Source organism: Cyprinodon variegatus, unplaced genomic scaffold (genome assembly GCF_000732505.1).
Source record: "Cyprinodon variegatus isolate N-32 unplaced genomic scaffold, C_variegatus-1.0 Scaffold93, whole genome shotgun sequence".
In the NCBI taxonomy this organism is placed as follows: domain Eukaryota; kingdom Metazoa; phylum Chordata; class Actinopteri; order Cyprinodontiformes; family Cyprinodontidae; genus Cyprinodon; species Cyprinodon variegatus.
Genome location: NW_015150546.1, coordinates 1,504,502 through 1,516,428, shown reverse-complemented (window position 1 = coordinate 1,516,428; position 11,927 = coordinate 1,504,502). Strand labels below are relative to the sequence as shown.

Below are 11,927 nucleotides of genomic sequence, written 5' to 3'. Positions count from 1 at the left end.
TGAGTCAACTTTCAACTTAAAAGCAATTCACCAATCCTTTTACAAACCTCCTCAGTGCAGCACTGGAGTTCCTCTTATGCTGAGATAAAGACAGGATCTTCTGATATGTTATACGTAATTAAATTTTCAAAGATCACACATTTGAGGCTTAACACTGTACCTCTATAATGAGCCCATCTTTAACATAAAAAAAAATCTGTTTAAAAAGTGCAATGCTCTTCATCTCATTACAGCTAGTCAAACACTACAATAGAAAAATGAATAAATTGGAAGCAATCAAAACCTCCAGTGGGCTTCAGCTCCAATAAAAAGCTGCATGCATGTGTGATCAAAGTTAAAATTTAGCAGGATATAGGTAGCTTGATATTTTAACTTAAAATTATTTTATCTCTTATTCTATAAATATAACAGATGCAGCATAAAACTCAGGCTAAGCATAGAGAAAGATGTTTTTTTATTGCAGACAATACAAGTGTAATATTTCTGTCTTAATCAGACTGTAGAAGGAGAACGGAGAATTAGAAAGAAGTGCTCGTCTTATTATCTCTAATTATTAACATCAGTGTAGTTCTTTTAAAACCAGCCGGCAGCACTCCCCCACCTTCAACGGCTCAGACACAGTGGAATATTTGGAAATCTGAGAGCTGACACCCAGGGAGCGTGCCAAGTCCTGGGCCGTCTGGTCCGAAGCCACAGTGGTTCCTAAGGCCACCAGGAGCCTAAATATAGCCTCTTTGTCCTGCACCGTCTCTAAAGCCCTGCTGGCCACAGACAGACACTGAGCCTTGGCCTCAAGGTCAGGCTGGCTATGAAGGCAGCCCGCGTAGTTTAGCAACAAAGTGGCCAGGGCGATGTGGATGTTCTTATTGCAGACAGCGGCCAGGTCTGCAGCGCGAGACAGCACCGTTTCACGCTGCGACATCAGGAGAGCCCGGCCGTGTCTGCCGCTGAAGCAGTTGCACAGAGTGCGCAGCGCCAGCAGCTGGTTGGCTGGGCGGCCCTCGGGCCTCATCAGGCTCAGCAGGTGGTTGCACAGCTGGACTCCTTCTGCCTCACCGCAAAGGCTCTCGTTAACCTGTGGGTGGCGCACTGCCAGCCTTAGGATGTCCAGGACAGGAAAAACAATATCTACAATGCAAAAAATAAATAAATAAATAAATAACAATAGAATCAGAATAGAAGTTTATTAATGTTTAATCTAAAAGAAAAATACAAAACCTTAATTTCCACAAATTAGAGAACTCAATGGTGTTTCTGTACCTTCAGGCCAATGGCAGACCTTCCAGAGGAGGTTTATCTGCTGAAGGGATGGAGGAGGCTCAGGTGAGTTTGCCCCATAAACCACCAGCAACAAGCTCTCCAGGCTTTCCATGGTTTCCTCAGAAAGCCTTTGTCCCTGAGGGGCACCTTCATTCAGCTCCTTTAACTTTGCTTAGGAAACAGCAAGATTAACAAGACTTATTAAAAAGGTACAAATATATCTTTTAACATTTTTTTGTTTTGTCAATTCTGGAAGACCGTTTTGAGCTTGAAATCTAAATTAATTCATGTTTGACTAGCTAGTATAGATTAAAAAGTTTCAGCTACCTGCCATGCAACTAAAATATTCCATAAAAATAATCTAAATGCAGCCAAAAAAAATAAGTAGTAATAGTAATTTAACTTTGGACTTCACTCACATTGAAAACAGAATCTTAAAGAAAAAACAAGCCAAAAAGATGAAACATCTTTACATCTGTATTTAGTTAACTAACCTATGATCTGAGGGGCGTTGGCTTGTTCAAAGGTCACACCGTCAGTTTTAGGGAAGTAGATGTTAGTGGAGGTCTGTCTCTGGGCTGCAGAAGAGTAGGCACCTTTTCCTGCATTGGAGAGAGATGAATCCAGTAAGAGCTACACCCACAATAACCCTTTAACTTTTCTGCAATCTGTCACTGCATGCAAACAAGACAACCGACATAAAGTAGACCACGGTGGTCCAATGCTGAGAAGTGCTATGCAGTATCAAATGCTTGAACAAAAAAACTTAAATATTGTTTCTTAGTGAACAAAAGTGGGGATAGTGTTGGTCGAATGGTTAGAGCAGTGCGCTTGTGCTTTAAGAAGTTGCAAGAAGTTGCAACCCCACACTGCTCCCTGGGTGCTGCAAAATGGCAGCCCCCTGCTCCCCAAAGGGATGGGTTAAATGTAGAGAGTGAATTTCTCTATTGTTAGATAAATAATGTTCTATTTTTATTTCAGAAGGGTGATACAGAATAAGTACGTTTTATTTATATAGCATCTTTCTCAGACAAGCGTCACAAAAAGCTGTACAATAAGAGGCATAGAAAACAAAGCAGCACCATTTAAAATACATGTAAACAAAATACATAAAATGATAGCAGCCCTGGATAGAATTTGTCTAAAATGCTTGGTTAAAAAAATTATGTTTTTAGTTGTTTTTTAAACCCCAAGCGTAGGGAAAGTAGTAGTGCATTCAACTGTTTGGGTGCCACAGCTTGGAGGGACCTATCACCTCTCATCCTAAAGCGAGTTTGAGGGACCATTCACAAGTTCTGTTCAGCAGATCTCAGGCAAGTGAGGTTGAATCAAGTCGCAAACTTGGTGAACTCACCGGTAAACGGATCAGCCACACCTGAAGGAGTGCCTACGTTGGAACTGGATCCTGGGATGTAGCGACCAGCGCCTGCGCAAGAAGAAAAATAAGCCTGTGGAAGCATAATCCCTCATGTTGTGGATGGCCCATTAGTTTAGAGTCTGACCTGTGAAAGGATCTGCTGCAGAGTCAGAGCTGTCGTTAGACGAACCGGGAACATATCGAGATCCTCCTGTTAAAAAAAAATACATAAACAACTTATAATTACAGATGTCTGTATTGAGAGTTAACTCTGAGAACTATTTGAAGAACCAGCAAAGATTTAGAGATAGAACTTCCTGACATAAACTGTTTTATGTGAATCTTGTGTAATAGCGACAAACTAAGAGTGACTGAGCTCCAGTTCTAAACAACGGCCTCACCTGTAAACGGATCACCACCACTGGGCTGAGCAGGACCGACGACATGTCCTTTAGTGTTCTCAATTATAAAATTAGCAACTTGATCGAGGAACATGGGGCTGAGGTCATTTTTCTGGAGGAAGTTGTGGGCGGTCAGCCAGGGGTCGTCTGTCACGTTGTAAGGCAGCTTCATGGATGGACCTCCCTCGTTCACGTCGATGGTGAAGACGTAATCGTACTCCTGAACCAGATAATGACGCCTTAGCCGAGGTTCTGATGCAGCAATCCTCTTAACAGCACCGAGCTTGTCGTCTTACCTTTCCTTCATACACCACACTCTTAGAGGTCTGTTGGTTCGAGCCTCCAACCACGTCCCCGATTTTCATCCAGCGGCCGTCGCCGACGCTCCACTGATAAGCCTCCACCTTCTCTCCATCTTTGATCAAACGGGTCTGCCCGTCCCGATTCCCTGCACAAGAATAAAGCAACATTAACCTGAAAAAGACACCGAAATATATACAGATGGGATCTGATAAAAATGTAATTACCAGGTTCGTCGAGATGTTCTCTCCCAGGCAGGTCCTCCAGTTTGATGTCCCCAAGGTCTCCTGTCTTAGGGTCTATGGTAGCTTTGGAGAGCTCGTCCTCAAAGGCCTGTAGATCTTGGGCGCTGGCCATACGATCCTCGGCTTCCGTAAAGATGCGAATGATGCCATCGCTAAGATTTTAAATAAAACAGATGAGTGGTACAAGAGAAAACACTCTGAGGGCGCTGATGGGGAGTGGATTTGCATTACCTGGCTCCTACAGCTATATCCCCGTTGGGTAGAATACAGCAGCACCAGACTGACTGGGCAGGGAGGCGGATGGTCTGACAACATTCCCCTTTCCTCCATATCCTCAAAGTCCTGTCCTCTCCCGTACTTATAAAGTCTGAGACAGAAAAACATCATACAGGGTTTCTACAGCATAAGGCAAGTTAAATTCAAGACTTTTTAATGCCACTTAACCGTGGAGAAAACTCTTGGCTGGATAACTAATTTTCGTTACATTTACACTTGCTCATATTTTCCAGACAAAAAGTGAATGGCGAATCTCCCAAATGTCCCGGCCACATCAACGCTTTTATTGGTTCCGCTATCGGGACGGAACCAATAATGGCAAGACGTTTTTTTTCTTTTCTTTTTATATATATAAAAAAAATTTCAAATGTAATGTTTCATTTAGATTACAAAATTAAATCATAATAAAAATAATCCTATTTATGATGTTTAAAAATTAAGACCTACAAAAGACTGATTTAAGACATTTTAATACCAATTAAGGCCTTAGTTTTATTTTGAGGAATTCAATGACTTTTAAGACTTTTTAAGGACCCGCGGGAACCCTGTCATATAGGCGACACATTTTCATGTAGATAACTTCTGGTTTATTTATTTCTCATATCTAGAAAGAACCACTTACAAACCTACTGCTGGACCCTTGTTTCCCTCTTTGCTAATCACGTTATCTGTTTTTAGCCGTTTCTCTGTTCAACACAGAATAACAACACATTCGATATATCATATTGACCCGAATATAATATTTTTTTGTTAAAAACGGTGTGAAAATGTGGGGTTGTCTTTTATTCGGGTTCTACCCAATTATACAGGCTGACAGTTGCCTGGGGTCACTAAACGAATGCAACAGCAGAGGGCGCCATTTTTTTTTTTTTTTTTAAAGCCAGTAAGCTCACTGTGGCTGGGGTTATTTTTTTTATCATGATAGAGAAGAAGGGACAAGAATGCTACAAATGGATAGTCTCTGTCCAGAATGGAGTGGATCAAGAGTCAGAAAAGTCTGCAGACTTTTGAGGCCGAGTTATGATGCCAATTTTAAAATAATGGTGGTCAATGCAGCAGAGACAAACAACTCTCAGGTAGCAAAGAAACACAGAGTTACAGAGTGTAATGTCAGAAGATGGTACATTCAAAAAGACAGAAAAAATGCAAACAGCAAAAGAAAATCTTATCAAAAATTGCAGAACTGCAGGTTTAGAGTAGGACTCTCAGCGAGGCAGAGGACGTTTATGATTAAAAGCCTCATGCAGGTTTTTGAGACATTCCGGGGGTAAAGTTCAGATTGCATTTGAGTTGAAGTGTTGCCAGATTTCAATTAAATCTGTCTTTAATTGCAGAAATCTTTCAATGTAATATTAATATCAATTAAATTGTTAGCACTTCAATATAAAATAGTTTATAGAAATAGTCTTTTTTTCCTTTTGTTTTATTTTCTAAAAACTGGTTCTGGAAAGAGGGAGTCATCTTATAATCAGGGTCGTCTTATATTCGGGTCATTACGGTACTTGGTATATTCTTTCTGTTCAAACTGAGGCTGGTTTCTGCTGGAGGTGTATTCCTGTTAGAGGGGAGTCTTCCCGCTCTACTATTTCCACATGATTTATCAAAATAACAGATTGCTTCAAAAACAATCACAAAAGGAAATTGCCTGAGTTTGTATAGCTTCTTAGAATCTCAATTAGTCCAGACATAGGGAGTATAAATTAAGGCCAGTTTGTACGTAAATGGTATATATGTAATCTTTGTAACACTAATGATGTGATTGCACTGAATTGGATTCCATAGAATTTGTCATTCTATGGAAGTGCCTTAGATAAGATTTTGTGTTAATTCGACACTTTAAAAATCTAATCACATAATCATTTGAATCTGATTTAATAAAAAGCATTTCTAAAGGGCCGCATGAAGCTAACTTTAAAATGAGCATAGTGAACAAACCTTGGCCATTAGGGAAGACAGCTAGGCTGTAGATGTAGTTGGTATGACTGTAGTAGACCTGCACACATTCGCCTGTCACCAGCCACCTTCTGATGCTTGTGTCGTTGCTGCAGGAGAAGAACTCTGTGTTGCTAATCACAGCCAGTCCTCGCACGCAATCCTCATGACCTAAAGTGAAAAAAAAGATGTATATAGTACTAACCCAACCTGCATTTTTTTTCTTTACTTTAAATAATAATGTACACACATGTGCATGTGCATGTACAGCCAACTCTGCAACAGAGGATACGGTTCCCTTTTTGAACCGCCACCTTGACGTGTTGTACGGATTTCAGTGCCCAGATCCTTCCAGAGGCGATGGCTTAAACGCCCCTGGAAGCGGGAGTCTGGTCCATATTGCCGGCATTAAGTCAGACCCGCTCCCAGTGCATGTTGGACTCCTGCAGGGCTGTCCTCTGTCACCGGTCATTTTCATAACTTTTATGGACGTGATTTCAGATGAAGCAAAGGGTCAGTGGTTTGGTAAACTTTTTCCCTGCTTTCAGCAGATGCGACTCCACTGGCTTCCTACTACCCAGACATACAAGATATGCATTTTGCAGCAGAGCGTGAAGCGGCTGGGATGAAGGTCGGCTCATCTGAGGCAATTTTTCTGGAAAAAGGTGGCCTGTCCCCTTCAGTTGGAGGAGAGTTGCAAGAAGAGGAGTTAAAGTGGGGTCCCTGGTCAGTGAGGGAAGAAAGGAGAAGGAGATCGATAGACGGAGCTGCGTGGCTTCTGCTAGAGATGCCTTACAGCCGTCAGTTGAAGTAAGGTTTTGGAAAAAAGTCTGCAGGCATTGGATTTGCATCCGATAACACTAATGATGCATCCAGGTCCGTCTGTTCCTACCCTCCTCTATGCTCATGAAATCTGGATCAAGACCCAATGAAGGAAATCCTGGATACAAGTGGCCGAAATTATCTTCGGTCAATGGATGGCTGGAAACTACCTCAGAGAAAGCTCAGGAGCTCAGACATCCAGCTGTCAGCTCAGGTAGCTCTGACATCTGCTTTAGATGCTCCCTGTACGCTCCACTCAGGAGGTGATCCTGACACATCACAGGAGGAGCACCAGGGGACAGAACAGGATACAATGGATTCCAATGGTGGAAATCACCAAAAGCCAAAGCGGAACTGTGTCAGCAGTCACCAAAAGCGCCGTCCTAATAGAACTAGCAGTAATGAAGGTGTTGAAGTAGGATAACCCTTATCAAAAGCTTACAAACAAGGGGACTAACAAATGTTCATATCCGCCATATAGGAGCAACAAAGTGGCCCAATCTTTTGTCTAACAAGACGTATAGGTACAGCGCACCTCACAGTTTAAAAGAAAAACAACACATTATTTGGTAACTTACACTCTGAGTGACACAAATGAATGCAGCTTCACATATTTTGGTTTTATAATGAAGATATTTGGTCATTACTACAGTTGAATAACTTTTGGTTTTATTTTTTATTATTTCCAGGAAGGCTGTAGTCCCAGTTTAGCTAGCACCATTCTTGTATATTCGTAACATACTGACATCTGCAAGTCTGAAGGCTGTCCAGATTCGCCACAGCAGTCTGGAGTGCCTTTCCTTCTCTGGATAGGGTTCTTATCATAGACTATGTCCACGGTGAACAAATAGGAGCTTAGCAAAGGGGGTAGGAGTTATAATTTGAAGTATTTAAAGGCAGCCAATGTCTCTCAGCTGACCCTGGAACATGTCAGGCTTCACGGAAAGGAGGTGTGAGGTAAAGGAGGTCTGAGCATCTCTACTAAGACGCTGCTTCTGTGGTCTGGTCCCAGATAATTGGAAGAAGGCAAGTACGAGATTGAACAAAGCTGGCTGTGCACACATATGCTCACATCCTGAAACTACATAAAAAGGACTCACCTGTAAACGTCTTCTCACATCGGCCAGCCTTCCAAAGCTTTATGGTCTTATCTGCTGATCCAGAAAGCATGAGGCCTTGTTCAGGTAGGATGATGACTGCCCACACAGCTGCAGTGTGTCCCTGAATTAAAAGCAGCAAGAACAGAATAAGTCCTGTCAGCATATTGAACAAAACTTTGGATCTATTAACTTTCAGAGGGTACTATCAACAGTTCTTTCAACTTTAAATGCTAAATTTGTATATTTTTGTACAGTTTCAAATTAATTCCTGCCCTGTGTGGGTCATCTTAAGGTAAATGGCCCATTTTAGAGTCAGTATACTCCATCTAAGGAACAATTGTATTGACCTGAAGTTGTAGTTTAAGACAGACTAGGATTGCCACTACGATCTCTGATATGACATCGACACTGCTGCTTTGGGAATTGACTGATGCAAATATTAACCTGATACAAAATCAACATGAGTCATACATACTTTTAATTCTTATCTTATAATGTGAAATGTTAGAAAAGGTTCGCGGAAAGTGATACAGATCAAACAAACAAAAATTAACACTAATATATAAATGAGAAAAGTGACCCTGTTAAAACTGCGGTTCAGGAGAGCAAATGAACAAATAACGAAGCTTCAGCAAACCTGCAAAGTCATCATGCACTTCTCATTGAGCCAGACTTTGGCTGTTGTGTCCCAGGAGCCACTTAAAAGGGTTCCAAATTTCCCAGAGGACAAAGTGCATACTGAAAAAAAAAAAGAAAAAAGCATTACCAGGTTAATTCAGATGCACTGTCATCTTGGTTAATTGCAAACGAATTATCAAGAACTTGCCTGTATTTTTGTGACCCTGCAGGGTGTAGAGGGGCTGTGGCTTGTCCAGAGTAAAAACACAAATGTTGTTATCATTCCCACCAGTGGCAATCAGGCCCCTGGGATATGTATCATTGGGCGCAATGACGCATACGCAGGATACAAAATTTGAGTGTCCAGTCATACAATGCATCTCAGTGAATCCGTTATCTGGGCTGTTGAGCAGAGAAGACAGAAAGCAAAGATGTAGTTAGTAAATCCGATTACAGGACTATTAGCACCAACAATAAAAAAAAAACACAAATCACATAATCCTCATGAAAACATATGCATTCTAGATAATCTGAACAAGCACTTCTCTAGAGGTTGACCAATGGATCTGTTGAACTAAAACATTAAGAGGGATTTGCACATTTTCTTTCATGATAGAGCAATAAACACGGACAACAAACTGTGCAAAAAATGGGAGACCATTACACTGAGCACACTGAAACACATTTTAGCATGTGGAGTTTGAATTAAAGACTGCTTTTCTGCTGTGTTCTTTGGCCTTCAAGGTGCCGTTTGTCACCAATGTTCTCTAACGGATCTCTGGGGCCTCCACAGGATTCATACTGAGAGTCAGTTAAACACCAGTGTGCTCAAATTAATAGTCATGTATAGGGCTGGGTAAAAAAAAAAATCTATTTAATCAATTTAGAGTTGATTCCTTTTTTTCCTTTTTGCAAAATCGATGTCTAGGAAGTGAGATCGATTAGTTTTATAGTGAAGTGCATGACGTTCACATTCCAATGAGCAGGAAAGGTGCACTCAAAATACTTCAAGCCAGACAGCTGCAAATATAGCCAATAGGTTGATTGAAGATATTAACAAATGGAGGCTGACCAGCAAACACCCTGTAGTTGTTACAGACAATGCTGCAAATATGGTTTGCACAGTGGAGATAATGCAGCTCATGCATGTCTGCTGTGTCACGTCTGTTTGCTCAAGTGAGGCTTTTTCACTTTTCAAAATCAAGTTTGCACTTTTGAGACAGTTTTGTTCACATCTCACGTTTAAACTGTCTGATTTACAAGTTTTCACTTTGTGTTTAATATGACAGGAAAAAATAAAATACATGAGTATTTTGAAACACAGTTGAACCACTTTCATTATTGTAAAAACAGATGGAATCGAAAATAAACGACTTAAAACTGTATGAATCAAAATCGAATCGATTCAGGACTTTGGCGAAAATACCCAGCCCTAATCATGTAAGGTCCGAAGGCATTTGGTTCCACAGATTTCTGTATTTTTAAGCAAATCAAAGAGAGGGGGGGTGAATATAGATACAAGCAACACTTAAAAGACTTTCAGATACATGAAATAAAGAAAACTGTGTTTAAATTCTCATTCAATTTACAATACAAGTCACTTTGTTTGGGTCCATCACATATTTTTAATGCAATTTTAATGAATATTAAAGGTATCATATTTCTTTATACACTGATCAAAACATAAATGCAGCAATTTTTTGTTGCTACAATTTCACAAAAGTCAATAGGAAAGTCTGAAGACTTCTATGTACACAGCGGCCGCATTTCCCTTAAATATCATCTAAATCCGCGTTAACGAGCACTTTGCAGAGATAAGGCAGTAATCTCCTAGGTGTGGCATATCAATATGCTGATTAGACAGTAAGATTATTGCACAGATGTGCATCAAGCCGCCAACTATAAAAGGACACTCTAAAATGACAATTTAATAGGCCTATGTATAAAAAAGGAGAGTCCCATTTCTTTAAATAAATTAAATGTTTGGAACAACAAATGTTTTTTGTTTTTAATTTGTAAATGATGTATAGCCGTTAAATATTTAATCACCTTATCCTAAAAGTATAACCTCTTATCATCCAAATTTTGTTTGTAATAAATTAGGAAACAAATGTCTATAAGATTGGAAACAAATAAAATCGGATATTAGAGGTACGGAACCAAACTCACGGAACTTTAAGTTTAGGGAGCCTTTACCCAGACTCATTTCTTTTTTTTTTTAAATGCATATTAATAAGATAAGCAGAAAAAAAACACATTCTCCATTACTACTCTTTAAAGCTTGGAATCACCCAGGGAATCACCAAACTTCGCTATCGTTACTTAGAAACCAGACAGGTGCTGCGAATGAATGACAAAGCTAATTTGAACAACCGTTAGCCTCCGAGCTAACGGTTGTTCCAACAACGGTCTGATAAAATAGTGTGATGGTGTGGATGCTTCAATGCGGCAATTATTTTAATGCAGTTTACAAGTCTCGAAACAATCCCTGGCCCTACCATGACACGATAAGGGTCGTAAAGTGTTAACTTGGCAGTATAGTTAGTCAGGTGGAGGCTAAGTGCTAATGCTAGCTACCTGGAGTTCGGTACCCAAACCCTTCCGGTTCGGTCTCTGGACACGGACACGAAAGCTCCCTCTGGGAAAACCGCGGCTGCCAGTCCTCTTACGTCCATTTCATGGCCCGGGATGGAGCATCTGAGTTTAAAGGAGTTCGATGATGCCATATTCTTTTAAGCACAACAACAAGAAACGAAACCCAAACACCAACGTTTACAGCTAAGCGGTGTCGCTGTCAACATCCGCCGCCAATGATTCCGGAAGAGGAATTACGTCATGAAATACCAATTATTTGGCCTTTCAAAATAAAACTAATAAATTAATTTTATTTATTTTTACCACTTGAATTAACTATGGATACCTGTCATTTTAGTTTAGACTACAGGTTTCAAAGCAGTAGATGCTTTATTATTTGTATAAAATCTGCTAAATGTTTGTCTAGCTAATTCTTACAATTGACAAAACGGCTAAACAATTCAGATTTTTCTAAGAGGCTGTGGATTTTATAAAAACTCACCATGACAGGAGACAGCACTTCTCTTTTTATTTTTCAGTTAGGTAAATGTGATGGTTAAGTTTTTAAAGATATTCAATGGACTAAAATAAAAATAAATGAATAAGATAAGTAATAATAAAAGGAGGAAGTCCCTGTGGTTTCTCCTCTATGAATCCAGGATAAATTAGTTGCTCTGCACATCCTCTTCGAATGTGGTTGGTCTTTTCTTTGGCTGATCTTCTGAAAAATAAAATGCAGTGGTTCTTTTTCTTTTTGTGGACCTCCTATGGGTTTGATAGGGAAACCTGGAAGCTTTAAGAATTAAAATATTTGTGTTGGTTTAATTACTCCTAAATTCCAACGGGAGATTATTAAACTAGACTGAGTTGAGTTTTAATGTCTGTAATTTTTTAAGTTTGAGAAATTGTGAATATGGAGTGAGAGTGAGAAGACACTGAGATGGGCTGTAAATCACCCATACAAAGACGAAAAAGGTTACCAAGAAACAAAGACATCAAACAAAACAAAAATAAATGAAGAAATATATATACGGCTTAAAAA

The 11,927-nt window shown here is 40.0% G+C and overlaps 1 protein-coding gene across 1 annotated transcript; it reads right to left on the bottom strand.

Moving 5' to 3' along the window:
• Positions 1-438: 438 nt before the first annotated feature.
• plaa (phospholipase A2-activating protein) lies at positions 439-11,120 on the bottom strand. Its single transcript, XM_015373808.1, has 14 exons — positions 10,889-11,120; positions 8,520-8,713; positions 8,331-8,431; positions 7,694-7,814; positions 5,775-5,942; positions 3,795-3,930; positions 3,546-3,715; positions 3,315-3,466; positions 3,019-3,238; positions 2,763-2,828; positions 2,615-2,686; positions 1,755-1,862; positions 1,261-1,431; positions 439-1,128 (listed from the first exon to the last, which is right to left on the bottom strand). Exons 1-14 carry the CDS (start codon positions 11,035-11,037, stop codon positions 560-562), a joined length of 2,397 nt encoding a protein of 798 aa, XP_015229294.1. The 5' UTR covers positions 11,038-11,120; the 3' UTR covers positions 439-559.
• Positions 11,121-11,927: the final 807 nt, after the last annotated feature.